Here is a 26,583-nt window from a genome sequence, read left to right as displayed (position 1 = left end):
TTGATAAATTCATCATTTGATGATCATAATCAAAAAACTGGTACGATATTCTTCTGAATCTAATTTATTTACTATAAAAATTTTAATAATTTTTAAATCCAAACATAGAAACAATGATTTTTCTGAGGCTTCGATTACAGCAATTGAAAAATGAAATAATCCGTGGTTGGTACCAGGTTCCTTATTTTTATTTTTCACTCGGAATGGTTGGAATTAGTTGCATTGGCGTTGCTTATCATTATCTAACTAAAATTCCTGATGATGAATCATTTAAACGACATAAGACTCGTTATATCGTTATCAGACCTGATGATGTTCGTTTACAGAAATATCCACTCAAATATATAACCGATCGAGATCTGGTAGAAAAATATCGGCAACAACAACAACAACAACATGATTGATACTTTTTTGCTTATGATACAACTATCAGCTCGGCAATTCTGTTTTAATCCATATGTAAAAAAAAATAAAATTAGATAAATATATCTTTTTAAAGTTTGAATAAATAAATTTTTCTTGAAATTTTCATTCTATTTCGACATTAAAAGCTCTTTGTGTTTGTTTGACGAACCTAAAAACAGTATCGAAAACTCATTTTTTTTGGTGTCAAAAAAAATGTCCAAAACAACGATAGATCAAAAACATGTTGATTTTGATGATGGCAAATTGTCGGAAAATTTTATACTAAATCATGATGATATAAATTTGGACATCATACCCAGTTCATTGGATCCAAATGAAAAAATATCCAAAGATTTTTACGAAATAATCATAATCAAAAAATATAAATGTAAATCATGTGAACAAATGTTTGATTCATTCGAAGAAATTCATAATCATCATATTATTGTACATAAAAATGGAAATCAAACAGAAATTCCGAAACTTTTGTTCATTGATTCCAGTAATATCCATACATCATATCAAGAAAAAAGTAATAAAAATATCGATAATAGATCATTAAAAAATAAAAAAACAAAAAAACGATTACAACAGCCAAGAAAATCTTTGAAAAGAAAATATCCCTGTGATTGGCCCGATTGTGATTATGTTGCAAGCAATTCAGTTCATCTAAAAGATCATCGTCGAATACATAGTGGAGAGAAGCCATATCGTTGTGATTGGAATGATTGTGGCCATAGTTTTACACAATTATCATCGCTTCGATTGTATGTGCTTAATTAATTTCAATTATTTAAGATTTTTTTCTTAGATTAATTTTCCATTTTTCATTTCATTAAAATTAGACACATTCGAACACATACTGGCGAACGTCCATATGAATGTGATTGGCCTGATTGTAATATGCGTTTTACTCAGAAAAGTAATCTCAAAGTACATATGCGTAAACATACTGGTGAAAGACCATACAATTGTGATTGGCCCGGATGTGAGGCCAATTTTGCCGTCAAAGGTAATCTTGAACATCATCGCAAAGCACATTGTGGTTTGAAAATATTTGTCTGTGATCATCCAAATTGTGGCCGTACATTCGTGGAAAATGCTCACCTTCGTAAACATGAAATGATTCATCAGGCTAACAAACCATTTAAATGTGATTGGCCTGGTTGTAATTATAATTCATGTCGTCGAATCGATGTTGACAATCACAAATTAATACATAGTGGCCAAATCAAACAATTTCAATGTCCACATTGTCCAAATAAACAATTTACACGATCACATCTATTACATAGACATGTACAACAAACTCATTTTATCAATAATTGATTGAAAGTTTTTTTTTAAATTTAAACCTTTATTTATAAAAATTTCAAAAACTAAATATTAATTATGATGGTAAAAGTTATGTGTTATTTAAAAATGAAAATGATTATGCAGATTTTTTTTTTTTAAAAAAAATGTCATTTCAAATTGAATTTGTTTCTCCATTATTATTTTCATGAAAATTTTTATTAGATTCAGTTGGAGGTGAACAAGTGAAAAATGATTCCACCTCATCACCGGTAAGAGATTGAGACGGAAATTCGGATGAAAAATTGTCATGGTTATGCGGGCCATATGGCACAGTTGATAGGATAGTAAGTTCATCATCAATACTGTCTGATTGTGATAATTGTTCGACCGGTGTTTCCACACTGTTATCATCATCAGTCTCCATCATGTCTTCTTGTTGTCGATGTTGTTGTTGTTGTTGTTGTTGTTGATTTACATTGTTATTATTCATAGAATCTTTTGACTTATATAATGGATCATATTTATTAATGGTTTGAGCTTGATGAAATACATCATAATAGCTGTAATTTACATTGTATCGACAAATTGCAAAGCATTTTTTTTCTCCACATTTTAAACATGTTGGATAACATCCATTACAATCATTGCGGCCACAATCACAAATAGTTTTGTCATTTATAAATAAATTATGAATCGATTTAGGAAATGGTGATGTACTCAATGTAATTCGATGTAAATCATTGTTGAAAGCTTCAGTATTTTTCAATGCTAAATCATCTTCATCTTCAAATTGAAAATCATCGTCATTGGTGTAAAATATTGGTGTTGAATTACAAACTGAATCAATAAATAAGAATTGAGGTAATTCATGTTTTTTGCCATTATATTCTCGAATTGGTTTTGGTCTTTGTTTTGTCATTTCGAAAAAACGATGCAATTCTTGATCCAGAAGAATTATGAATTTGCGAACGAAAACCAAACATCAAAGCATTGGATTCTTCAGCTATAAATTCTGATTCTTCTTCTGTCATATAGCAACCTTGAATATTAAATCTTAACTCAAAATTTTTATCATATTTAACGAAATAATCTTCCAGCCAACATTTGTCGATTTGCAATAAGAAATCTTGTTCAGAAAGTTTCATTGTCTTGAGCAAATCAGCATAAATTTTTTTTGTCTCTAATAGTAGATGAATTTTATGCATGGAAAGTGCTCTCATTTTCAGCATTATTGTCAACAATATTGAAAGCAAAAATTCTATATAAAATAGCTTCATTTTTCTATCATCACCAGCATTTAAAGGTGTTACTATTAATCGTGATTGATTGATTTTATATATTAATTCAAACAATATCCATTCTGGATGTTTCAATAGCTGTTGATATGATTCCAATGTTTCATTATCATTTTTTCGATCCCAACCTTTTTTACGTATTTGATGCATAAATAAAAAAGCATCGTTTCGATAACGGATCGAATAGCCATAGAATCTAGCATAATCTCGATCATTCAATTTGGAAATCATTTCTTTAACAATTGGATTCTGTGGTGAAGGACGAACAGTATCGAAATTGAATGGAATGTTAAACGACGACGACGACGACGACGATGATGATGATGATGATGATGATGATGATGTGGATAAATGATCCATTTTTGGAACATAAAAATTCAAGAAAATTTCATTCGTTGATTTTCGAAAATAAATGATTTATATATAAACAGATGATGAATTGAGCAAAAAATGCAAATGCCTTTTCATATATGACATATAGTAATAGTAGTGGCATTCTATCATGATAAAGTTCATCGGATTGGGTAGGGGTAGTTTGAAGGAAATATTTTTTTTCGGATTTCGGGTCAATCTGTTTGCCTTACTTTCCATAAGTATCGATCAGGTTTTTATTTACTGTTATAATTGCTTTCTCTCATTGATCAATTCATCAGATTTTGTTCAACATTTGTTTGTTTTCTTGCTAATTACAGGTGTACAAACCAATTTTTCAATCTTTTAGTAGATTGAAACGATCATCATTATTCATCCAAATAAGGCCAAGTGATTTTTTAGTTAAGTTTCATTTTTTTTCCAAAAAAAAAAAAAAAAATCCACGAATCAATTTTTCGTTCATCATTTGAGGTAATAATTAATTTTCATGTTAATCATCTTTTGATTGATAGAGTTTTATCGCTAGTTTCTTACATAAAAATGTCCGATGGAACATGTTCGGAAGAATCGGAAGATTTTGTCGATGCTGTTGATGATGTTCAAACAACACCGGTTACAATAAACATTACTGATTTTGAAAATGAACCCTTTCCTCTTCATCGTGCCGTATTTGAAAATCGGCCACTGCACTTTCTTACAGAATTATTATCGTCCATTACTAAACGGAACAAATCTATGGATATTGCCGATATTGTTGGACAAAAAGATCTTCATGGCAATACGCCATTACATTTGGCAGTCATGTTTGGTCATCGTGATCATATAAATTTTTTACTTCAACAGAATGCACCAATCAAAACGAAAAATATTCAAGGATGGACACCGTTAGATGAAGCTATCAGTTATGGAGATCGTAAAATAAGTAATTAAAATTGATTTTATTGTGATAATTTTTATCAAAAAAAAAATTCTTTGTACTCATAGTCAAAAGTATTCTATTGCTTGGCCGTAAACAAGCTCGACAATCATTGGGTAATCGATCACCTAAATTGATGGAAACATTACGAGCGATCAAAGATTTTCAAATGGAATTACGTTGGGAATTTCATTCGTGGATTCCTTTATTGAAACGTTTCTTACCATCGGATGTTTGTGCTATATCTAAACGTGGCTGTTCATTTCGTTTGGATACAACCCTTTTAGATTTTAATGATCGCCGTTGGCGACGTGGCAATTTAACCTTTTTGTTTATCGGTAATAATGTTGGAAAAAAATCTTCAAGTTCTAATACAGCCGCCGATCGCCATTCATTGGTTATCATGGATAATGAGCTTAAAGTTTATCAATACATTCGTTATAATGAAGAAATGGACATTGATGAAGATGTCGACATGTTAATGAGCACGGATTTAGTTTATCTTCAACCCAATACCAAAGCGATTTCATTTTCAAGAGCACAAAGTGGCTGGTTTTTCAATCGTTATAACAAGACGGTAAGAATGATTTTTTATTTATATTACTGAATCAATTATTGTGTTGCTACCAAAAAAAATGTTAGGAAAAAGTTGGTCAATTCGATGCTGATTTCTACAACATAAATGGATTTATGATTGAAACAAAAAAACGTCGTGAACATCTGAGTGAAGAAGATATTTATGCGAATAAAGCAATTTATGAGACATTGAAAAAATCTTTGGAACAGCAAAAAAATCACCGAAAATCATCGCAAAAATCTTTGGAAGAATCATCATCATCGTTCGATGATATCGCCCAAATCGATCAACCTTCCAAGTTTAATAATACACAGCAATTATCGACTAACAATGGAGGTAATAATCATATTAATGGTGATACATCTCATGAAACGGATGCTGATGATCATCATTCTGGTGGTGATGGTGGAGAAGAAACTGATGATGAAGAAAATCTTATCGAAGCAGCTATGGTTTCGGCCATGTCCGGTCAGGATGATCAATTACCAATTAAACCACGGCGGTCCCTTCCTCCGCCAACACAAACTAATGTCACATGGGAGCAATACATTAATGCTCCAAAAGGTATGCCACCATGTCTTGGTCGCCAATGGGATCTTAAAGTACGAACAAAAAATTTAAAAGCTACCATTGCTATGGTAAGTAATATTCAGATTTTTTTTTATTCAGAATTTTTATTGTATCTATTTTTCATATAGAGTCAAGAATTTCCACTGTCCATTGAATCATTGTTGAACATATTAGAAGTTTTCGCAACATTTAAACATTTCAAAAAATTGAAAGAATTCATAAATTTAAATTTACCACCAGGATTTCCTGTTAAAATTGGTAAATTAACAGAAATTTTTTATTCAACAACTCAGATGACTAAATTCTTATATTAATTTTACAGACATTCCGATGATCGCAACTATATTGGCAAGAGTTACATTTTTAAATTTCAATTACAATGATAAACTTGATGCCAACATGTTTGAAATTCCAGCCGATTATACTGAAGATCCGAATCGATTTCCCGGATCTATAATGACCATATTCAATAAATTTTTTGTGAATTCTAATAAATTTTTTTTTTTAAAAAAGTTGATACATAAATATTATATACCCTGTGATTAACGATAACTAAAAAAGGACGATAAACTTAGTCATTTTATTGAATTCATTACATATTTAGAACCGAACATTTTTTTTATGATAAATAAAAAACAAACACCGAATACACAGAAACAGATTCTACAAACTAAGAAAAAAAAAACCATTCGAACATGTTACCTCTCTCTCTCTCTTTCGTAATTTCATTTCACTTCAAAAAATTGTTTTTAATTTTTTTTTCTTTTTGCAAAATTTATTGTTATAATGCAAACAAAATCATCTTGTTGTGATAACATATATAGAATTTATGATTTGTTTCATTTTGTATTTCGTTTTCCCTATTTTTTTTTTGCTTGCTTGTTTCCTTCACATGAATTCCATACCATAAGAAATGATGATGATGATTACTTCAGCTCACAATCCATACATGATTCACATATGTTAAGTACATGAACACACAATTTGATTTGATAATGCAAATGTCCATGACATACATCATGATAATGAAATTCAACGCCTACACCCGTAACACATAAATGTGAAATGTGAAAACAAAACAAAAAAAACAATAGAAATCTTTACCATACATTTAATTTCAATTTCAATTATTATTATTTTAAATCCACAACAAATCTTTCTAGCGACCAAATCGACATACTAATCCAATTCTTTTTCCCCCCCATATCATCCAGCCACAATAATTGATATTCATCATCATCATCATATTCATTTACGTTATACTTCAGGAATTTATATATATTCTTATTATTTATACAGTTATCATTATCAATTTTTTTTTTGCAAAATCGATAACGATGAATCTTCATTATATTTTTGTCTGCATTTTATTATTATACACACAAAAAAAACAACATACACACAATGATAATAGATACAGATTTCTAAAATACAGAATTCTAATATAATGATGATATAATAATATTATTTTGTTTAGATGTAATCATCATACATGAATAAATTTAATTTGCTCAAAATCCACATCAACTACAAACAAACATTCGATACTATTAACATAATACCGATTATCGAATATTAATGTATTGATTATTCAACTTTGTTGACACATACACTTTAAAAAAAAGTATATAGAAAAAGAATTTTTTTTCAAATCATCATCTCATACAGATCATGTTTAGATATTTTTTTTTTTTTTTGTTAAATTAATTCATTGTTGATAAACAATACCCACACACACCGGTTAATAATCAAATGATCGTGTATGTCTGTGTTGACATCATCATGGCCTATTATGTTGTATCTGGATCCAGAATCGAAACCTTACATATACATCGAATATATTTGATATAGCATCTCTCTCTCTCTCTCTTTTTCTACATTCATATTATTGTAATTGACATTCAATTTATTAAAATCACCAAAATTCTGCTAGCTATTATTCTGTAATAGTTTTTTTTATCTAATTGAATGGAAACCAATTTTTTTATTATTATTTCGAAATAAAAAAACCATATATATTGCAATAATCGATTCAAATTCAAATGTTTCAAATGATCAATGATTGATTGTCGCACATTGTTGTGTTTGTGAGAATTTTACATTTTTTTTTAAATCACGCATGCGTCTACAATATGTTAAAATTTATTTAAATTGAAGATGTTTGGCCATTTAAATAATCCGAAAAATTTCACCTTTTTTTTTACGCAATCAATAATAATGATTCACCGAAAACGATTGTATTGCCCCCAATGATGACGCCAACACGATGATGGCCAGTTGTTGCATTTACATTTACAGGTATATGAGGCTACCCTATCCTGAAGCTCTCACTTGTTTCTTTTTACTTGTGAATGGAAATACAAATTAAACTAGATTTACCTTGCATATGCTAGCCATTATTCAAAAGAATTGGCTTCGTACTTTAGAGTGTTTGTGTGTGTCTGTGTGTGTGTGTGTTTGAATGTCTTGTCGAGGTCAATTACACACACACACACACATGAACTAACTCGTCCATGGCTGCATATTTTTTTTTCAGTTTAAACAAAAATGGCCAGCAATTTAAAACTATCGAGCAAGCTAGATTTGCTTTCTTTGTTTGTCTCGCTTTGTACTCTCTTTCTCTATGTGTTTACAGTGTCCGTGGAACCCAAAAATAACTTTTGTTTTGTATATTTCGCGGTTATCTAGACTGCTTGTTTTACAACAACAACAACAACGAACAGCAACACGGTCCAATCATTGGACATTATCATTACAACATCTGTTCTAGTAGCATCATCATATCTTAAACATTCTGTTTGATTCTACTTCTATTTGATTCTGTATATATTCTATTATATATTTCAATGAATATATCAATGAAACCGCATCCATTGAATACATCCTCTATATATATATATATGTTATAAAAGAAAAAATTTAAACCAAAATCTATATAGAAAAATTCTCTCTGTCTTGACTGAAAATTGTCCATTTTTATTTTTTTTATTATTATTATTAGTATCATTATTTTTACTCATGATTGATCATTATTATTGTGAGTGAATATGAGAATTTTATTTTATTTTTTATCATAAATGGTTTTTTTTTTCGTTTGAAAAACGTGTGATTTATTTTTTATCCATATAACATGACAATCATATAATCAAATTAATCAAATCAAATTGATTGATGGTAAAACTATCAGGTTTTTTTTCTTTGGAAAAAAAAAGAAATCTGGAACATTGAAACCATCGTCATTCATTATCTCTATTGATTCAAGTCAAAGAAAAAAAATCGATGATGAGAAACGATGATCAGCATCATTGACCGACGAAATAAAGTGTAATGGTAAATTCAAGAAAAATTCAAGAGCCGGTTTTTCTGTTGTATGTTTTCCATCTTCTCTTCTTTTTTTCTCCATTTCCCACAAAAGTTATTCAATCATAGCCGTCCATTGCTGCCCATTGAAGATGAGATGATGTTTTTAGTGTTGATGATGTGATCATTTTCAAGACATTTATATTGATGAATCTTATATATTACCTTGTATTGTATTGTTTGATTGTTTGTGTATATGTGTGTGTGTTTGTGTCTATGTGTTTTTAAACATTTATGTCTCTTTTTTCACTTTTTTTTCCAATCCTCTCTACTCATCGTTTACTGTTTTCGAATCGAATATATATTTATTTTATTTATTCATATTGCCATTGCAAACGTGACCGAAAAGGTTTATTTTATTATTCATCATCATCATCATCATCATCTGGAATGATAATGATCAGTATATATAAAAAAAACGTGGTCCATAGTGTACTTTTTATTCAACTTTTGGTTCATTCGTTGTTTATATTTCATCATCATCATCATCAAACAACAAACGTAAAAATACTAAATCAAACATTTGAATAGCCATCATCATCATCATCATCATCAACAAGGACATTGTCTGCAATGTTTGTCATCGATTGTTGATTGAAAAATTTCATTCAATAGATGATTGTCTTATGTCTGATATGTGTTGATAATATAAATCATTTATAGAGTGAGAGAGAGAAAGAGAGAGAGATGAATTTTTCAGTTTGTTAATATGATTCTCAATCCATTTGGTGATTACTATAGTTTTTTCATTGTTATCGTCATTTGAATTATCATTGTTGTTGAAGAATTAATTTTTAAGATCGAATTTCGGATCGAATTTTTCTTCTATAATTCGCGAATTATTATTATTATTATTATTATTATTATTATTATTATTATTGAATTATGATTGAAAATTATTATTATGGCCATAAAATTACAAAATGATCAACTGATTGAATGATTATTTTTGTTGCTAAACAGTGCTATATCGTTTTTTTTCTTTTTTTTCATTGTTGATAGTAATAAATTCCCCTTTTTATTAATTATTATCTATAACAGGTAAGTAAACACTGTGTTTTTGTTGATGATTTTTTTTTATCATCACCGTTTTGATTGCCACATCAAATGATTTTATTTTTATTTTTTTATATACTCTTTTATCATTGATTACCTATCCAGTAGTTTGACGTTGGATTTTGTTGATTTTGAAAAAAATAAAAAAATTTTTTTGCCGTGCCAAACAACGTAATGAAAAGATCAATATGAAAAATTGATTGAAAAAATTTCAAAGTTCAAAACATAAAATGCCGATCAAAGAAAATAATCAACGAAATTTTTGTGCCAAAAATTCATCAATATCCAATCGTTGTATTTGTTATACATCAGTTTTTATCAATAGAAAATTTCATAAAATGAGAATATTAACAAATTCTATGTTGAATCATGAATTTTTCAATGATAACAATATTGATAACAGGAGGATTGAATGTAAAACAATGAATGTAAAACATTCGAATCACCAATCATTGAAATATCATCATTGTCATAATAATTCACAATTATCACATTCATCATTGTCCAATTGTTTATCATCATCATCATCAATCAAAATGGCCATGCTCAACATCATAATAATCATTCTTGTCATGATGATCTCATCATTGTCATTTAGAACGGTGATAGCAGCCGAATCAAAAAGTGATACATTCAATATCGATAAACTATTGGAATATAATGAACTTGTGAGTATTGATTTTTTTTTGTTGTTGCAACATCATCATATATTTAATTTTATTCACATAAAAAAAAAATCCTAATAAAATAACGGAATTATCAGATCTAAGATGATAGGAGTTTCATTTAAGGGTGTGGACACAATGATTGAAAAATACTTATGTTTGCTCACTTTATTTGATGTGTGATGATAAGTTCAAGTAATAATAAAATAATAACAGTAAAGATGATGAAAACTCATAAAGTTATGAGTGATCATAATAGACAAATATTTGTTACACACACCCACACACACAAACCCACTATCTCAAGCCAACCGATAGGTAGAGCAAAAGTTGCCATGTCAAAATTTGATAATAAACTTCCTTATTATTTCTAATTTTTTTTTCTCTCTCTTTCTCTGATTTTTTTTTTATCACCATTGTCATCCCGAAAATAAAAAAAAATGAATTATTTAGGTATCATGTTTCGGACAAATGCACAAAGAGTTTGAACAATGTAATAAAAAAGGTGCAGAAAAAGCCAAATCATTTCTGGGACAAATTGAATTATCACAGGAATGGAATAGACGATTAAAATGCTGTGGTACATGGAAATTACGTGATTGTTGGATGAAAGCAGCTAGACAAAAATGTACAAAAATACAAGCAGACATGGTATTTAAATTACCTGATCTAATAATGCCAGCATTGGTTGAAGAATGTCAAGAATATACAATTGAATCGGGTAAATGTTCATTACCGATTTGGTTAATTATAGTGGTTATCACTGTGGTTTGTACACTAATATTATCCTGTTGTTGTGGTATAATTTATTGTATACGACGAAGAATTAATAAACAAAGATATCGTGCTAATGGTCTTCCACCAACAGGTGATCAAAGATCATATACAATGACAACAATACAAAAATCATCAACATCATATAAAAATGGATTAGGTCCAATAAATAAAATGAATGGAATAAATTCCTATCGTAATAATAACCATCAAAATCATAATGGACATTATCATTGTGATAAACAGAACAATCATCATAAACATAATCATCATCAAAATAATTCTATTGAAACTATTCTAAGCCATAAACAACCAACCAAAGAAACATTAGATAATGTTGATTCTGAAGAATTAAAAGTATTAAATCCACAGCCAAATTCAATAAATGTTAATAAAAATAATATCAAACATATTGAACGTGATGATGATATTGATGGTGACGATGTTGTGGTTAATTTAGTTTGAAAATTAAAAAAAAAATATGGAAAAAGAGATAAGATTATTATATTATATATTTGTACTTATAATTGTAATATTGTGTGAACGTTCCAAACACACACACACACACACACACACACTGATGGATGTCATTTTTTTTTTGAATTCTTATGATTTTTCAATTGAAATTTTTTTTTCTGATTTTATTTTATTGATGATCGCGAATCATAAATCGATATATATATATCGATATTATTGATTTATGATGATGATGGACAAAATGGCTATCTATAATAGTTATGAATTATATATTTATTTTATTTCAAATATTCTAATCAAAAAAAAAAAAAAAAAAAAAAAATTCACCATTACCACCGAAATGGCTAATTTAATTGTATTATTATTGAACGATGATTATTAATGATATTTTTATCAATGAAAAATAAAAATTATGATGATGAATTTCAAGAGACTGAAAACTTTTTCTTCTTGTTTTTAATTACAATTAAGATTTTTATTCATCTTTTTTTTTAAACTATAATATTTGATTATTAATTATTATTATGTCGTTTGTGTTTACGAATAGAATGGTGGTGGTGGTGGTGGTGATGGTGGTGTGTGTGTGTTTATTTTTGAAGGATTATAATCCTGAAAATAATGAAGTGGAAATCTTAATAATATATATCAAACATAATTGGATAATAATAAATCAATTTTTCATCAATCATTTGTTTTCATTCTTCTTGTGTGTATGTATTAGTGTTATATATGTTATTATGATAGAAAAAAAACAGGAAGAAAGATTAAGAATATTATCGTTATTCATTATAATAATTGTTGTTATTATTATTATAATAATTATTATTACTATGCTCATATGTAGTTCTTTCTTTATTATCCATATATATTGGGGATATAATCGATCACTTCAAGCCAAAAAATTTTTTTTTTTCACAAACAAATCAAATTATTTGTTCGATTCATTTTTCTTTTGGATAACTGGAAATGAATTTAATGTTGTAAGCAATTCGTTAACCTTTAATGTGGTTTCAGGAACAGAAAATGTTTTATCAAAAGCTGCTGCTTCAGCATATGGTGGAGGAAACGATAATGTTGAACCAGTTGGACTTAAATCATTTCCTGTTGCACTGCTTGGTGATTTAGTAGCAGGTGTTATTGGTGAAGTTTTCTCGCCAAAACCAGTGAATGCTGATAATTTGCAATAACGTTGTGCTCTACTCAAGTGGAATAATTTCTGGAAAAGCTATAAAGATTTTGTTGAATGTACAAATGGTTAAATGACCATAGATAAGATTATTTGTCAACACTTACCCGACGACGTCTTTCACGATAACTATCATCATCTAATGACAATGGTAGAATCGTTTCCGATGAATTACGTCCATTCGTTGAGGATGATGGATGTGAACGGCCCCGTCGATTTTTGCAAATGACATAGTTTGGCACAGAATAGAAAAGCCAGATGATGATGTACAACAATAGAATGACCATTAACAAATAAAGCAAGGGCATCATGGAAATCAAACAAGTTGACCAAGGAAGTGAATTAGATTTGTTCGGATCAACAGTATTGATAACCATTACATCATCATCATCAGCATCATGGTTGACATCATCATTGTTTTGTTGATTTTGAGGCAAACCAAACGAATTTATTCGGTGAAATATAAGATTTCCTAATCGATCTTCATCAGCATTTTGTTCTTGCTGAACACGATTGCTATCCCAACCACCAGACCATTTCCATGGCATCAATACTCTCAATTTATTACCATTCAATCGTTCTTCTCCCTCATGTTCTAACTGTTTTAGACGCTGATTAAGATCAGTTGCTTTTTCAGTTTTGAATCGATCAAAATCCAATCCTAACGGATTCCAAGCTCGATGAATGGTTATTTTTGGTGGTTCACGCATTACGACCAATTTATTATTGCCATCCTTATCTTTGGTCATCATTACCGACATTGAACGTTCATAGGAAACAGCTTCGCCACCAGCTTCACCAGTGTTAGACGATGAATCGAAATCCATTGAGAATCGGTCATCTTCCATTTTTTGTTGTTGTGTACGAGCGAAATCGATCATTTGTCGAGCTCGTTCAGCCATCGAACGAACCATAGACATCATCATTTGAGATAAAGATGATGGCATATTGTTTTGAGCGAAAACTCTGTCCAAACTTTCCGGTTGTGAATTATCATCCAATTCATTTGCCGATGTTATTGTTCGAATCGGAATGAACATTGAAAATGTTCGTTTCTTTTCGTCTTTTCCATCATTTGATGCAGATTTTACCGATTCAGTAGCGTCAATTACCGTATTATTGTCAGTGGACTCGTCGTGTGTAGCTACGGATGAAATCGTTATTATTGGTCGTGTTTTTGATTTTTCAGATTGAGCATTATCGGCTAATCGGCAACCAAAATTACAGATACTTATTGATTTCGTATCATTTGGATAGACTTTTACACAGGAATTAAAGCATTCCGATTTAACTGATGACAAAGATGATGTATAACCGGCCGAAATGTTTTTTTGTGTCAATATCAAATTGATTGTATAATATCTACAGCCATTGATGCAGGATTGAAATTTTTCCGAATCGTCATTGGTGGTACCGAAAAAATCTTTACATTGTTCTGAACAACTAGTCGCATTAATCTGTTTATTATTATTTTCATCAGAAGTCACCATTGATTCATCAAATAATGATGACCATGTTTTTTGCTTTTCATCATTATTATCATCATCCAATGATGAAATCAAACGTACACGATGTAGTTTAGATTTATTTTCATCCACATTATTTGATGTAGCCGTTGTGGTTGTGGCCACTGTTGATTGTTCTGGCATGGCAATAGTTGAATGAATAAGATTCGTGCAAAGCACGAATGCCACGATCAAAAGGACAAAGCGAATCTTCATTATTATATGCTTTTCAAGGGAAACCAATCTGGAAATATGAACAAAAAAGATATGAATATCAATCATTAATTAATTAGTTTTAAAATTATAGATAGAATATATAAAATTAAAATAATTTTCTTGGCTACGACCAATTACCGAATGACAACAGTTGATTTACCAATAAAATTCAAAATTGAATATAAAAAACAATATATTAAATCGCAATCTTCAAATTGAAACTAATAAAAAAAAATTATTTTGTTTGATTTGATGACAAGAAAAATTTTTGTCCAATCAACAACCAATCAGATATCGTATACAAACCTCTTGTTGTATTATAAACGCGTATTTGATTGATTATATGATTCGTGATGACAAATGAAATTTATATTTTTGATTTCGGATAATAATAATAAAAAATCAAATAAAAATCAATAACAAATAATGTCTGGCAATAATAATTATCGTCAACCACCAAGTCGATCACAAATCGAATCACAATAATAATAAACAACGAAAAAAAAACAAAACAAAATGAAATGAAATGAAATATACACACACACTCACAATCGAATGAATTACGCATGAAACATGAACATCATCGAACAACAATGATGATGATGAGCATAATCCACAAACAAACACACACACACAAACACATCAAGCAAAATAAACGGGATACAAGACTTTCTGGTATATATACCAACCAACCAATATAATAATTGCGTTGTCAAGCAAGAAATAGAAATAGGCACTTTCGGGGAAAAAAAATTCTATATGCACCAACTATGTACAACCAAAAGATTCAAAATGATGATTAGGTCGATTTTTTTTTGTTGTTTAGGATATATAGTGTGCTACTCTATACAGAAATTTCTTTTCGAAAAAATTCATAAAAAATGGTGCCACTAATAAATAAATGCTATATTTTTCAATGAACCGAAATATACATGAAAAAAAACATCCACTATCATTCATGTATATAGAGCAGAAACAATAAAACAGGAAGAAAAAAACTAGAAATTCTTCTTAGTTTGTGGTCTATTCTCCATATAGATACCAAAAAACGAAGATTGAAAGAAAAGATAAAAAAACTGATTTACCCCTATCAAACAACCAGTTTCTCACAAAAAAAAATATATCGCTTGAAAAAAACCGCGACGATTTCCAAGATCACTTTAAAATTTAATTTAATTACAATATATAATTACCTTTAAAAAAAAAAATCAAAATCGTTTAGTTTCGGTTGATGATTGATTGAAAAATTCAGATAAATCACAATAACTTTGGAAAGAATATTTAGTCAAATCGAATGTGTTTGATATATATTGTAATGCAATAATAATTTTACATACAAAACTTGCAAACACAAACTGATCAAATGATGAATTGATGATCAAGTTTGAAGAAAAAAAAAATCTTTGGCAAATTCGAATTCGAATCGAATTTAATCATCATGACAAATGAGCTGCTTGCAACACTATTGCAAAGCTAGCAGCACTATTCAATGAACAATTCAAATGTATTCCGATGGAGCTTTTCATGAACAATGTTCATTCTTGAATTTCGGATTTGTTTTTTTGTTTTGAAAATTTCAATGAAATCATCAATAAAACCAAAAGAATCAATGAACAATATTGAGAATATTTGAAAAAACAATAAATTTTTTCGCCAGAATCAATTCTTGTAATTTTTTGTTTATTAAAAGGCAAGTATTTTTATTTTTGCACAGTGTAAACCGGATTATTTTGAAAAAATGTGACACACACAAAAACAAGTGTCATAATGAATAAAAAAAAAATAAGCGACTTAATGGATGAATGACAATGACAATAATTAATTAATAATATTTCATTTAAACTGTATTCGAAATGATCCAATTACGTAGAGTTGCAACATTACTATAAATGGTTGGATAAGTGTTTGACAGACAGGTGGACGGGCCCCAAGAAACAACTCCCACCAGATGTCCATTGTAAACTAATGGACCACCAGAATCTCCCTGTTGATTTTTTTTGTTGTGATTTGAAATTAGTTTATTTTTTTGTTTTGATTTTGTTACAGTTAGATACTTACATTGCATGCTGATTGTTTTTTACTATGTGCACACAACATTCGATTAGTGATGGCATTTACTGAACCCCAAATATTCGAACATTTTGTTCTAGACATTTTCGATATAGTTGCAATCTGTAAAAGGGTAGGTATTGTACCACCGGATTTAAGTCTACCCCAGCCAGTAAGTTGAAGTTGTGTATTATCAGCTGGTTCGGCTGTGGTCAATGAAATAATATCGGCATTTGCCGATGGTGTAAATGGTTCAGATAAAATCAATGTAGCAACATCATAATCAATGGTCGTTGATGAATATAAACTATGGCGATAAATTTTACTAACACCAATCGTTGGACCATTAGTTCGATCTAATGTATTGTAACGGATCTTGAAATATGATGGTGATGCTTCATCACTATTTAAAATGGAAAAAAAATCAATTTTAAATTTAATCCTAGAAAGGTAACCATTAAGGTAATTATTCACCCAAAAACACAATGAGCAGCAGTCAATACGGTTCTTGATGATATAAGTGAACCACCACAGGTAAATGAATCTTTTCGTAACAATGCAATTTGATAAATAGCATCACCGGGTGATGCATTTTCACCGCCAACGATTCTTTCACCATTTGTGATTGGTTCATTGATCATCCATGGAAAACGTTCATTTATAGCTTTAGGCAATGGAAGACGAATAGCTTGTTCTTCACTATGATCACCGATCACTACGGATGTTCCAATAGCAATAAATACAAAAATGGTGGCGAATTTCATGATGAAATTGATGATTTTCTTCTTTGTTCAAACAAGAAAAATCTCAAAATATATGAGAGATTAAGAATGAATTTTTTATCCCAAAAATGACATTGATTTTTATATCCAAAAAAACAATATGGTTATTGTTCAACCTTTATAATGTCAAAATATATCAAAATGAATCATCAGGTTGTAAAATTTTTTATTTTTATTTTTTAATTTTCATTTGTAATCTATCATCTATATTCATTTTTATTACAATATTTGCGTTTTTTATCCATAATCTGTGATCATATAAAAAATTTTTTTTTAATTTCACATCCTTTTTCAATTGAAATGATGATTATGGTAGGGTAATTTAAATTTTTAATTTTTTTTTTGTTTTTTTTTTGATAAAATGAATTTTTTTTTTTTTTTTGAAACCTTAGTTCTTATTTTCATCACTAGATTGCGACACCATATATGTGGTTATTGGAAAGAGAAAAAAAAAGGTTCATACCAACAACAGCGAAAAAAAAAATAGCGATGGCATAAAATAGCGATAGCCGAAAATAGCGACTGAAGAAAATAGCGACTGACGAAAATAGAGAAAGCCGAAAATAGCGAAAGCCGAGAATAGAGAAAGCCGAAAATAGCGAAAGCCGAGAATAGAGAAAGCCGAAAATAGCGAATGAAAATACGTATCCGAAAAAAGCGAAAGTGATCAAACATAAACTTATGATTTCATTTATGAATGTCCATTTAACACAATAAATAAAAAAAATGAATTTTTTATTCAATCAATTTAATTTAAATTAATCAATTCAAATTTCAACACATAAGAATAAAAATGTGGAATAAAAGAGAAAGCTCGAATGCTCAGTAGAATTTTATGTCCGAATTCAACTTTGCTTATGATGATGGTTTAGGTTAGGCGGATGAACTACACCGGTGGATTGCCGAACGAATATTGATGTATCAAAAATGTGTTTAGTTTAATTTAGTTTAGTTTAGGTTAGGTTAGGTTAGGTTAGGTGGTCTCGGTTCATTAGTTTAATCCAAACCTCACCTTCGGTGAGGTTTGGAGAAAACTAATGAACCGAGACAAACAATCTAGGTGCAAAATCTAAAATACTATAAATCGGTTCATCGGTGCCTTATGATGTGAAATTGAAATATTTGTGAAAAGCATTCGGCCCTAAGAAGGACCTTTTGATTAAATGTCAATTGGATCCATAAGTTGTTGATTAAAAAATATTTTTATCATTAACATAAAAAACAAAAAAATTCAACAGTTGTTATCAGGACTATCAAATTATGAAAAATCTAAACAAGCGTATACACACGAAAATCATACCACAGAAAGAAACAGTGGTACAGCGCTAAAAGAGGGTAAAATGTGGTATGATTTTCGTGCCTGTAACTTTGACAATGCTTTTGAGAACTGTTCGCAGCGACATTTCATTTCATTTATATATGTTTGATCACTTTCGCTTTTTTCGTATACGTATCTTCATTCGCTATTTTCGGCTTTCTCTATTCTCGGCTTTCGCTATTTTCGGCTTTCTCTATTCTCGGTTTTCGCTATTTTCGGCTTTCTCTATTTTCGTCAGTCGCTATTTTCGTCAGTCGCTATTTTCGGATTTCGCTATTTTCGACTTTCGCTATTTTATTTTTCGCTATTTTCGGTCTGAATCAAAAAAAAACATCCGAATTTGAATTCGAATGATAATATTCAAATCGAACATATTGAAAATGGCATTGAATTGACAATCAATAATTTTGAATAATAAACAACCACATATGTGGTCTAATTTTAGTTCAATATAAACACATGTGTGTGTACATACACACACAAAAAAAAAATGGTCATTCATCCATCAATCATTATCATGATCAAATAAAAAAAAATTTTTTCTTAAATTGTAGTCGGTCAAGTACACAATATCATCATCATCCTGCATCAATATACAAGTTGTTACATCATAGCTTTTCTTTTGCTTTTGTTGTTGTTGTTGTTGTTTTTCCATTCCATTCCATTCATATGTATATGAAGAGAATGAAGATTCATTAGTAAAACAAAACAAAACAAACAAAAAAAAAGAGAAAGAAACAAGAAAAAAAGAGATCATTTTTGTATTTGTTTTTTTTCTTGTTATTATATTTGTCACAAATGACATTATGGCAAATAAAATGATTCTACTACTACTATTCGATTTGATCATTTGAATTGAAACAAAAATGAATCTCAAATCAGAAATGGCTATTATTACATATATTATTATCATTCATATTCATATATGACAAAATCAAATAATTGATCATCATTTCTTCCTTCATTCGATGTCAAATTGTTGTCAAGACAAATAACATTTTCGTGTGTGTGTGTGTGTGTGTGTGTGTGTGCGGGCGCGTTTCCACGTTTCCTTGTGTGTGTGTTTTTGTTTTTATCGGTTTAAATAATGTTGTGTTTTTCATCAGATCAAGGTAACAATATGTGCCTGTGGTATGTATAAATTGATTCATATTCCATCATGGAAAACAAAAATTGAATCTAAAACTTTATTGATATTTGATATGATTTTTTTTTCGTGTTTTTGTTTGTTTGTTTGTTTGTTTGAACTTTGAAACATAACATTCTTGTTGATAACTGAAAAAAATCAGTTCTGTATGAATGCAATTTTTTTTCTTTGAATTTGATTAATTGCGAATGATATGATATGACATTTCAGTGAACATCGACATTAAACCAGTATTATTATCATCAAATAATTTTTATTGATGACTATTGGTTTCACTTGTGATCGTTAAAGCTAAAACAACTCAATATTTGATCTTTATGATCATTCATCCAAATGATGTTTGATTTATTATCGTTCATTTCGTTGTTGTTGTTGTTGTTGTTGAACAAAGAGGTTATCCTATTAAAACTGGATATAAAATAATTCCAATTCGGGTACATTTGTACATTGCAATCAATCAATCAATCAATAAGAAAAAAAATTGGACGATTAATATAAATGATGATCATCGATTGAAATATGGCATGTTCTAATCTCATCGATTAGATTCATTTTTTTTTTTTTTTTTTTTGATTACTTGTTGCTTGTTCTAGTTATATTTTGTATTTATAAATGATGACTAATATTGTATGACAATTTTCGCTTTATATCCAATCTATATATTGTTGAATCTGATTTTATATTGCTGACGATTCAATTGGAGCATGCACTTTTTTTTGTATCTGTGTGTGTGTGTGTCATCCAAAATATCAGAATAGTCCGGTGATCAGTGAATATACAGAATATATATATAGAATTTCAGTCCATTTGATTTTTTTTGTTTTGTTTTTGTTTACTATGGACTAAAAACAAAACAAAACAAAACAAAACAAAATCCTGGGTACCATGCCATTCATGATGATTTTGTCGTCGTTAGCGATCATCATTTTTTTTGTATATATAAATGAACACACGAGAAAAAAAACACACATGTATGAAATGAATAATGTTGAGATAAATAGATCGTAAAACGGTTCTTTTTTTTGAATTTTTTTTTCTTTTGTTCGCATCCGTTTTTTTTTCTCTTTTTACTTCTGTTATCTCATTTCATTGATTGTTGATATTGTTGTATGTATGTGTGTGTGTGTGTGTGTGTATGAGTGTGTGCGCTTGAATTTGTTACACCCAAATCAAATTAGTGATTGATAAATTATCGAATGCTAATATTTATATATTTGACTGATAAATTTTGTTTTTTTTTCTTATCTGTTTGTTCGGTAATGTCTTGACATTGTTATCGTTGTCGTTGTCGTTGTTGTTGTTGTCGTTGTTGTCGTTGTGGTTGTTGCTGTTGTTGCAGACATGAATTCATCATTTATATATAAATACCGTGTATATTATTCATCTGATTTGTCATAATCATTTTGGTTACGAATCCATCCAGTCACATAAAAAGAAATTGACACTTGGTGTTCTGAAATATTCAAATTGATAAATTTTTTTTTTGGTGAAACAAACAAACAAACAAAAAAATGTTGCAAGCAATACCTGAAAATTTTTATGGCAAATATAAACTTGCTACAAGTGAAAATTTTGATAACTTTCTCAAAGAAATTGGTAAGTCTGATTATTATCATTTTTTGAGAATTTTTTTTTTTTGATTGATTAATAAAATATTTTGTTTTTGTTACAATCAAACCAAACGAAAAAGGTGTTGGTCTTGTAAAACGTAAACTAGCCAACACAACATATCCAACGGTTGAATTCATAAAAGATCAAAATGATAGTCTAATTTTTAAATCACATACGGTTATTAAAACATCGGAAACTAAATTTAAATTGGGCGAAGAATTCGATGAAGACCGGCTTGATGGTAAACGGGTCAAGGTGAGATTTTTCTATTTTTTTCTATTTCATATTTTTCATTTTATGTTCGATGTCATTGATCTGTTCGAACTTCGAAACTTCATTTACACACACACACACACGAACACATACAAATATTGAGTGACTCATTCGATTTTCCTGGATACAATACAACAAAAGCTATATTTATCTTTAACCTTTCTTCATGTCTTTTTTTTCTCATTTCCGTTTTATGACATTACATTGCGTATACGTGTCATTAGTGTTTATATGTCATTCACATTTTCAATTAGCTATAATCCTATTTTCTTAATAATGACCATGAAAATTTTAAATTTTTGATCAATGTAACAAAAATGGTGTTTGTTTGTTTGTTTGTTTTTTTCTTCTTGTTCAATAGTCTGTAGTCGAATTTGTTGGAGGAAATCAACTAATTCAAACACAACGTGATGGTGATATGGAAATCAAATATATTCGTGAATTTAATGGTGAACAAATCAAAGTGGTAAGTGTTTTTTTTTCTATCAAATTTTTTTTTGTTCTGAACTAATAATCGATTATTTGAAATTTTTTTTCTCTTTCAATATTGTTATCAATCAATCAATCAATCAACCAATCGATTGACAATAGACATCGATTGCCAATGATGTCAAATGTCTTCGTGTATATCAACGAGTTGCTGAATAGAAAATAAATGATAACATAACATAACATATATATATTTATGACGACAATCATCATCATTATAAATACATAGAGAGAAAAATATTTGGCCATCCGTGTGAACACGTGCAATAATTTATTACAAACAAACAAAACAAAACATACACATACACACATATTTCAAACTTGACATATATGATTTATAAATATTCGATTGATGATAAATAATAAAAACAGACGTTACGTTTATTATTATTTTATTACGTAATTTAATTCTATTGTAAATATTATATACATTTAAATGTATTCAAACAACAAAAAAAAAACAATTTGTGTTCATCATCATGATCATTTCACACCGAATCTGAAATAAAACACAAAAAATTTAATTTGATTGATCAACAAATGATGCCTTCGAGTATAATAATAAGATGATGATGATGATAATGATTATCAACAAAACAACATGTTTACAGTTTGAATGTATAATCAGGTCATCATCATCAGAAGAAGAAGAACGGTCAGGGCCACACACATCAGTGTCCATTCAATATTTTTTTTTATAGAAATCTTTTTTTCATTTTTCATTCGCATTTATTATTATCAAAAGTTCCGTTATTTTATTTTAGAAACAAATTTTATTCAATGGATAATAATAATGTTGATGATTTTGTTCATCATAAAAATCTAATGTTGATAAATGTATCTCATTCATATGGACAAGACCAAAATCATAATCACCAAATTGTTCCAGAATGGCATTAACATTCATTTTTGATTGTAATTTTCTTTCATTTCTATTACCGATTGTTGTTTTATCATTTGATCCATAATCATCATCATCATCATCATTGTTTTTATTACGATATCTTGTATTCATTAATGTACAATGAATTTTAACTTTCCATTCATTATTACATTCATAACGATCTGATTCACATTCTAAACCAGATTGACTGAACCAATCATATAGTTTGTTGACAATTTGACGAAATAAATCTTGTTGACCAATTTCAAATACTTTAGCATATAGAACATTGGCTGCTGATGGATCATCATTCATAATGTCTATTCCTTTCATATGTAACATTATTGGTTGATATTCCGCAAGAAAAGATTTTAAATATGATTGATAAAAATTTTCCAAATATTTCATCGCTTTCTTTTGTTCATATAAATCCCCGAGATATAATATACGCAATGTTAAATGTAATCGATGTTCAGACTGAAATACTGACTCATCAATGGATTTGGTAATCGATAATTTTGGATCGGAAAGAATTGCCGTTTTGAAATTGATAAAACTTTTCTTAATATTCGGCTCAAATGATAATGGTATGGAGATAAAATGTGTTAACGATTGTTTCAAACGAAAACTATGTTCTAAATCTCGAATACGTTTAAAAGCTTTGATCACATTCGATTTGTTCATGCCTTGAACTTGAATATAATTACGATTATCATTTTGACTTAATTTTGGAATCTTCAACGTTGTACGAGTTTCGGTTTCGATATTCATTTTGGTTTGTCCTTTTTTACCGATTAAGTAACCGAAAAAAGTGTTACATAAATGTATGGTCAATATGAATCGTTTAGAGTTTTCATCAAAACGCAATTCTTCACCATCATCTAGCTGAAATTGATAATTTTCGCCATCATCATCAACCATTGAATTCGATGTGATATAATCTTCGCTTTCAATTTGATCAATGGAATAATTATTTGGATTACCATGTCCTATACAGGGCGAATAATTCAAAATATAGTTGATATAATTGGAGATAAAATACCTGATTGTGTAACATTTTGCTGCAATGCAAGTTTTCGTGTATTGATAGTCAAATTATCGATAATTCCATCGGGATTACAATCCAATCTTCGATAGCAGGAATTTCCTACTTGAATTAATTTAGGAGACATTGCGAATGATGCATTATAATCCATTTTTCTAGTGTTTTTGCAATCGAAATTTAATAAAAACAATTAAAAATAAATATATAAACAAAGAAGATTCAAGGTTTCACTCATTTGATTTCAGATAGTCTGTCCATAGATATCATAGCAATTGGAATTCGAAATCTTAACCACAAATATTTCTTCTAAAGTAAATGGATGCAAAATGAAGATGAAAACAATCATTTCATCGTCAATATTTCTATGGTAAACATTTGAAATGTCTAAAATTTACAATAAATCACTTGTTGGCCTAACTACGGTGAATGCTATTCTTTTGGTCATCATTTATGTTCTATATTATCGAACGCCAATTTCTAACAATGATCGAATAAAAACCAAATTGAATGTGCACAAAATCATCATCGATACTGAATCTGGAAAAATTGCCGGTTTCAATCAAAAAATTAATGATGATCGAATGCAGGTATTTTTGGGTATACCATATGCCGAAGCACCGATCGGTAAATTACGATTTCAGCCACCCAAAGCTAAACAGCAATGGAATGAAACAATCGATGCAATTAATTGGCCGAATCCTTGCATGCAACCTGATCAATCATTGCAGCTGAATAATTATAATTTTAGTGAAGATTGTCTTTATTTAAACATATGGTCACCAGGCGGCAATGATTCACTAAAACCAGTGATCGTTGTTATCCATACTGGAGCATTTGTATTTGGATCGGCTTCCGAATCCAAATACAACGGTTTATTTCTTGCACATCATGCCGAAGCCATTGTTGTCACTTTTAATTATCGTCTTAATTTCTATGGGTTTTTCTATCGATCCAATATGACCGATATTGTACCGAATGTCGGAATGTTAGATCAAGTAGAAGCATTTAAATGGATTCATAAATACATACGATATTTCAATGGTGATACAAATCGTATTACATTGGTAGGTCAATCGTCAGCAGCTCTATCGATAGGAATGCACATTGTTTCACCATTAAGTCAAGGTTTGATTAGTCAAGCCATTATGATGAGTGGTTCGCCATTACAAGTTAATGAGCTAAATGAACCTGAACAAGTTGACAAATTTTGGTCAAATTATCTTCATTATATGAATTGCTATAATACCGAAAATATGATCGATTGCGTTGATTCTAAAATTGCTAAGAATCGAAGCCGTTTAGTTTCAATGGAAATGGTGAAACAATTGGCTGATGATAAATTATTTGTAAACATTCCGATTATGATTGATGGTCATTTCCAACCGAATAATCCAATCAAACTTTTAAACAACTTACCCAAAAAGAATCTGTCCATACTTTATGGCTATACCAATGATGAAGGATCATGGATTGCAATGCTTGAAGATCGTGAACAATTCGGAACACATATACGATCACATATACAATCACTATATCAAGCAATGAGTACGGCCGAATTATTTCTGAACAAAATGTTTACATCATTGCCGATCAATAGTGAGTATTTGATTTTTAATGAATAAAACATTTAAATTGTTATGGTTATTATTAACAACAAAGAGACGAAAATTATCGATTATTATTTAAATCATTTGTTGAAAATTCATACAACACAAATGGATATGACTACTGTTGACACCATTATTCTGCATCGTATCATAACCAATATGCTTGGTGATCGATATATTGTTTGTCCAATGGAAAAGTTCATTGATTCTTTGTTAGCGACAAAAAATTCTTCCATATATCAATATTATTGGCAATACAAAGGTAATCCTCGAACCAGTATATTTTGGAACACATTCCAACGTGTTTGGTGTGGCAAATGGATGGGATCCTGTCACTCGTTTGAAATGTTTGCCATTTTTGGTATTCCATTTCTACAACCTGCATTATTTGATCATTCTGATCGATTAGTTTCAATGGAACTGATTCAAATGGTTAAATATTTCATTCACAAAAGGTATATTTTTTTTATTGTATTATTTTTTTCTCCGAATTTATCAAGATTTTCCTTTATTATTATTATTACTAGACGACTACCATGGCCAATGTTGGATATTCATCATAAAATATTCTATAATATTGATTCTGATTATGAAAAATTTATATTTGGAAATAATTTCAAGAATTATGATTGTGAAAAAACATGGAATAATTTTTATTCAAATAAAAGTACTTAATTATAAAGAAAGAAAATAGACAACATGAGAAATT

At 29.3% G+C, this 26,583-nt stretch overlaps 9 protein-coding genes across 20 annotated transcripts; 5 read left to right on the top strand and 4 right to left on the bottom strand.

Moving 5' to 3' along the window:
• The first annotated feature begins 401 nt into the window (after positions 1 to 401).
• LOC124496237 (uncharacterized) lies at positions 402 to 1,834 on the top strand. Its single transcript, XM_047059737.2, has 2 exons — positions 402 to 1,172; positions 1,251 to 1,834. The coding sequence occupies exons 1-2, from the start codon at positions 619 to 621 to the stop codon at positions 1,732 to 1,734; spliced, it is 1,038 nt and encodes a 345-aa protein (XP_046915693.2). The 5' UTR covers positions 402 to 618; the 3' UTR covers positions 1,735 to 1,834.
• LOC124496234 (uncharacterized) lies at positions 1,742 to 3,227 on the bottom strand. Its single transcript, XM_075733447.1, has 2 exons — positions 2,741 to 3,227; positions 1,742 to 2,640 (listed from the first exon to the last, which is right to left on the bottom strand). Exons 1-2 carry the CDS (start codon positions 3,225 to 3,227, stop codon positions 1,874 to 1,876), a joined length of 1,254 nt encoding a protein of 417 aa, XP_075589562.1. The 3' UTR covers positions 1,742 to 1,873.
• Positions 3,228 to 3,529: 302 nt separating this feature from the next.
• LOC124496233 (ankyrin repeat domain-containing protein 13C) lies at positions 3,530 to 6,083 on the top strand. 3 transcript variants are annotated; one of them, XM_047059734.2, is made up of 7 exons: positions 3,530 to 3,600; positions 3,689 to 3,839; positions 3,895 to 4,290; positions 4,353 to 4,861; positions 4,927 to 5,499; positions 5,560 to 5,689; positions 5,754 to 6,083. In XM_047059734.2, the coding sequence occupies exons 3-7, from the start codon at positions 3,909 to 3,911 to the stop codon at positions 5,975 to 5,977; spliced, it is 1,818 nt and encodes a 605-aa protein (XP_046915690.2). In that variant the 5' UTR covers positions 3,530 to 3,600; positions 3,689 to 3,839; positions 3,895 to 3,908; the 3' UTR covers positions 5,978 to 6,083. The 3 variants fall into 3 exon arrangements, with proteins under 3 accessions (XP_046915690.2, XP_075589886.1, XP_046915689.2); XM_075733771.1 differs by having other exon boundaries at positions 3,558 to 3,589; XM_047059733.2 differs by having other exon boundaries at positions 3,559 to 3,839.
• Positions 6,084 to 7,970: 1,887 nt separating this feature from the next.
• LOC124495431 (uncharacterized) lies at positions 7,971 to 12,203 on the top strand. 6 transcript variants are annotated; one of them, XM_075733697.1, is made up of 4 exons: positions 7,971 to 8,799; positions 9,794 to 9,832; positions 9,953 to 10,515; positions 10,966 to 12,203. In XM_075733697.1, exons 3-4 carry the CDS (start codon positions 10,078 to 10,080, stop codon positions 11,749 to 11,751), a joined length of 1,224 nt encoding a protein of 407 aa, XP_075589812.1. In that variant the 5' UTR covers positions 7,971 to 8,799; positions 9,794 to 9,832; positions 9,953 to 10,077; the 3' UTR covers positions 11,752 to 12,203. The 6 variants fall into 6 exon arrangements, with proteins under 6 accessions (XP_075589812.1, XP_075589809.1, XP_075589811.1 ...); XM_075733696.1 differs by having other exon boundaries at positions 8,460 to 8,761; positions 8,847 to 9,832; XM_075733698.1 differs by having other exon boundaries at positions 8,486 to 8,761.
• Position 12,204: 1 nt separating this feature from the next.
• On the bottom strand, positions 12,205 to 16,136 carry LOC124495906 (uncharacterized). 3 transcript variants are annotated; one of them, XM_047059348.2, is made up of 4 exons: positions 14,977 to 15,379; positions 14,809 to 14,891; positions 13,057 to 14,698; positions 12,205 to 12,988 (listed from the first exon to the last, which is right to left on the bottom strand). In XM_047059348.2, exons 3-4 carry the CDS (start codon positions 14,668 to 14,670, stop codon positions 12,692 to 12,694), a joined length of 1,911 nt encoding a protein of 636 aa, XP_046915304.1. In that variant the 5' UTR covers positions 14,671 to 14,698; positions 14,809 to 14,891; positions 14,977 to 15,379; the 3' UTR covers positions 12,205 to 12,691. The 3 variants fall into 3 exon arrangements, with proteins under 3 accessions (XP_046915304.1, XP_046915306.1, XP_046915303.1); XM_047059350.2 differs by lacking the exons at positions 14,809 to 14,891; positions 14,977 to 15,379 and adding an exon at positions 15,864 to 16,136; XM_047059347.2 differs by lacking the exon at positions 14,809 to 14,891 and having other exon boundaries at positions 14,977 to 15,514.
• A 206-nt stretch (positions 16,137 to 16,342) lies between these two features.
• On the bottom strand, positions 16,343 to 17,639 carry LOC124495909 (trypsin alpha-4). The gene is made up of 3 exons (XM_047059353.2): positions 17,194 to 17,639; positions 16,729 to 17,122; positions 16,343 to 16,654 (listed from the first exon to the last, which is right to left on the bottom strand). The coding sequence occupies exons 1-3, from the start codon at positions 17,481 to 17,483 to the stop codon at positions 16,508 to 16,510; spliced, it is 831 nt and encodes a 276-aa protein (XP_046915309.1). The 5' UTR covers positions 17,484 to 17,639; the 3' UTR covers positions 16,343 to 16,507.
• Positions 17,640 to 19,787: 2,148 nt separating this feature from the next.
• Positions 19,788 to 22,742, top strand: LOC124495910 (fatty acid-binding protein). 2 transcript variants are annotated; one of them, XM_075733701.1, is made up of 5 exons: positions 19,788 to 19,950; positions 21,306 to 21,562; positions 21,657 to 21,832; positions 22,212 to 22,316; positions 22,442 to 22,742. In XM_075733701.1, the coding sequence occupies exons 2-5, from the start codon at positions 21,478 to 21,480 to the stop codon at positions 22,496 to 22,498; spliced, it is 423 nt and encodes a 140-aa protein (XP_075589816.1). In that variant the 5' UTR covers positions 19,788 to 19,950; positions 21,306 to 21,477; the 3' UTR covers positions 22,499 to 22,742. The 2 variants fall into 2 exon arrangements, with proteins under 2 accessions (XP_075589816.1, XP_075589817.1); XM_075733702.1 differs by lacking the exon at positions 19,788 to 19,950 and adding an exon at positions 20,791 to 20,899.
• A 350-nt stretch (positions 22,743 to 23,092) lies between these two features.
• Positions 23,093 to 24,509, bottom strand: LOC124495908 (activating signal cointegrator 1 complex subunit 1). 2 transcript variants are annotated; one of them, XM_047059352.2, is made up of 2 exons: positions 24,265 to 24,509; positions 23,093 to 24,211 (listed from the first exon to the last, which is right to left on the bottom strand). In XM_047059352.2, the coding sequence occupies exons 1-2, from the start codon at positions 24,416 to 24,418 to the stop codon at positions 23,100 to 23,102; spliced, it is 1,266 nt and encodes a 421-aa protein (XP_046915308.2). In that variant the 5' UTR covers positions 24,419 to 24,509; the 3' UTR covers positions 23,093 to 23,099. The 2 variants fall into 2 exon arrangements, with proteins under 2 accessions (XP_046915308.2, XP_075589808.1); XM_075733693.1 differs by having other exon boundaries at positions 23,093 to 24,208; positions 24,280 to 24,485.
• Positions 24,510 to 24,547: 38 nt separating this feature from the next.
• On the top strand, positions 24,548 to 26,549 carry LOC124495907 (acetylcholinesterase-like). Its single transcript, XM_047059351.2, has 3 exons — positions 24,548 to 25,863; positions 25,927 to 26,329; positions 26,402 to 26,549. The coding sequence occupies exons 1-3, from the start codon at positions 24,648 to 24,650 to the stop codon at positions 26,547 to 26,549; spliced, it is 1,767 nt and encodes a 588-aa protein (XP_046915307.2). The 5' UTR covers positions 24,548 to 24,647.
• Positions 26,550 to 26,583: the final 34 nt, after the last annotated feature.

This window comes from Dermatophagoides farinae, chromosome 8 (genome assembly GCF_024713945.1).
Source record: "Dermatophagoides farinae isolate YC_2012a chromosome 8, ASM2471394v1, whole genome shotgun sequence".
In the NCBI taxonomy this organism is placed as follows: domain Eukaryota; kingdom Metazoa; phylum Arthropoda; class Arachnida; order Sarcoptiformes; family Pyroglyphidae; genus Dermatophagoides; species Dermatophagoides farinae.
The sequence above is the reverse complement of the archived record's forward strand: the minus strand, read 5'-3'. Positions and strand labels throughout refer to the sequence as shown.

What these genes read in the sequence shown, in the direction of transcription:
- LOC124496237 (XM_047059737.2), top strand. Translation starts at nt 619, where the DNA reads ATGTCCAAAACAACGATAGATCAAAAACATGTTGATTTTGATGATGGC. An exon ending in CAATTATCATCGCTTCGATT is followed by an intron (nt 1,173 to 1,250) that starts GTATGTGCTTAA and finishes CATTAAAATTAG; the next exon opens with ACACATTCGAACACATACTG.
- LOC124496234 (XM_075733447.1), bottom strand. Translation starts at nt 3,227, where the DNA reads ATGATTTCCAAATTGAATGATCGAGATTATGCTAGATTCTATGGCTAT. An exon ending in GTTAAGATTTAATATTCAAG is followed by an intron (nt 2,641 to 2,740) that starts GTTGCTATATGA and finishes TTCTGGATCAAG; the next exon opens with AATTGCATCGTTTTTTCGAA.
- LOC124496233 (XM_047059734.2), top strand. Translation starts at nt 3,909, where the DNA reads ATGTCCGATGGAACATGTTCGGAAGAATCGGAAGATTTTGTCGATGCT. An exon ending in TTATGGAGATCGTAAAATAA is followed by an intron (nt 4,291 to 4,352) that starts GTAATTAAAATT and finishes TTGTACTCATAG; the next exon opens with TCAAAAGTATTCTATTGCTT. An exon ending in TCAATCGTTATAACAAGACG is followed by an intron (nt 4,862 to 4,926) that starts GTAAGAATGATT and finishes AAAAAATGTTAG; the next exon opens with GAAAAAGTTGGTCAATTCGA.
- LOC124495431 (XM_075733697.1), top strand. Translation starts at nt 10,078, where the DNA reads ATGCCGATCAAAGAAAATAATCAACGAAATTTTTGTGCCAAAAATTCA. An exon ending in TATTGGAATATAATGAACTT is followed by an intron (nt 10,516 to 10,965) that starts GTGAGTATTGAT and finishes TGAATTATTTAG; the next exon opens with GTATCATGTTTCGGACAAAT.
- LOC124495906 (XM_047059350.2), bottom strand. Translation starts at nt 14,670, where the DNA reads ATGAAGATTCGCTTTGTCCTTTTGATCGTGGCATTCGTGCTTTGCACG. An exon ending in ATCGTGAAAGACGTCGTCGG is followed by an intron (nt 12,989 to 13,056) that starts GTAAGTGTTGAC and finishes AAATCTTTATAG; the next exon opens with CTTTTCCAGAAATTATTCCA.
- LOC124495909 (XM_047059353.2), bottom strand. Translation starts at nt 17,483, where the DNA reads ATGAAATTCGCCACCATTTTTGTATTTATTGCTATTGGAACATCCGTA. An exon ending in GCTGCTCATTGTGTTTTTGG is followed by an intron (nt 17,123 to 17,193) that starts GTGAATAATTAC and finishes CATTTTAAATAG; the next exon opens with TGATGAAGCATCACCATCAT. An exon ending in AAAAACAATCAGCATGCAAT is followed by an intron (nt 16,655 to 16,728) that starts GTAAGTATCTAA and finishes AAAAATCAACAG; the next exon opens with GGAGATTCTGGTGGTCCATT.
- LOC124495910 (XM_075733701.1), top strand. Translation starts at nt 21,478, where the DNA reads ATGTTGCAAGCAATACCTGAAAATTTTTATGGCAAATATAAACTTGCT. An exon ending in TAACTTTCTCAAAGAAATTG is followed by an intron (nt 21,563 to 21,656) that starts GTAAGTCTGATT and finishes CAAACGAAAAAG; the next exon opens with GTGTTGGTCTTGTAAAACGT. An exon ending in TTGATGGTAAACGGGTCAAG is followed by an intron (nt 21,833 to 22,211) that starts GTGAGATTTTTC and finishes CTTGTTCAATAG; the next exon opens with TCTGTAGTCGAATTTGTTGG.
- LOC124495908 (XM_047059352.2), bottom strand. Translation starts at nt 24,418, where the DNA reads ATGGATTATAATGCATCATTCGCAATGTCTCCTAAATTAATTCAAGTA. An exon ending in GCAAAATGTTACACAATCAG is followed by an intron (nt 24,212 to 24,264) that starts GTATTTTATCTC and finishes CGCCCTGTATAG; the next exon opens with GACATGGTAATCCAAATAAT.
- LOC124495907 (XM_047059351.2), top strand. Translation starts at nt 24,648, where the DNA reads ATGTCTAAAATTTACAATAAATCACTTGTTGGCCTAACTACGGTGAAT. An exon ending in TACATCATTGCCGATCAATA is followed by an intron (nt 25,864 to 25,926) that starts GTGAGTATTTGA and finishes TTAACAACAAAG; the next exon opens with AGACGAAAATTATCGATTAT. An exon ending in AAATATTTCATTCACAAAAG is followed by an intron (nt 26,330 to 26,401) that starts GTATATTTTTTT and finishes TATTATTACTAG; the next exon opens with ACGACTACCATGGCCAATGT.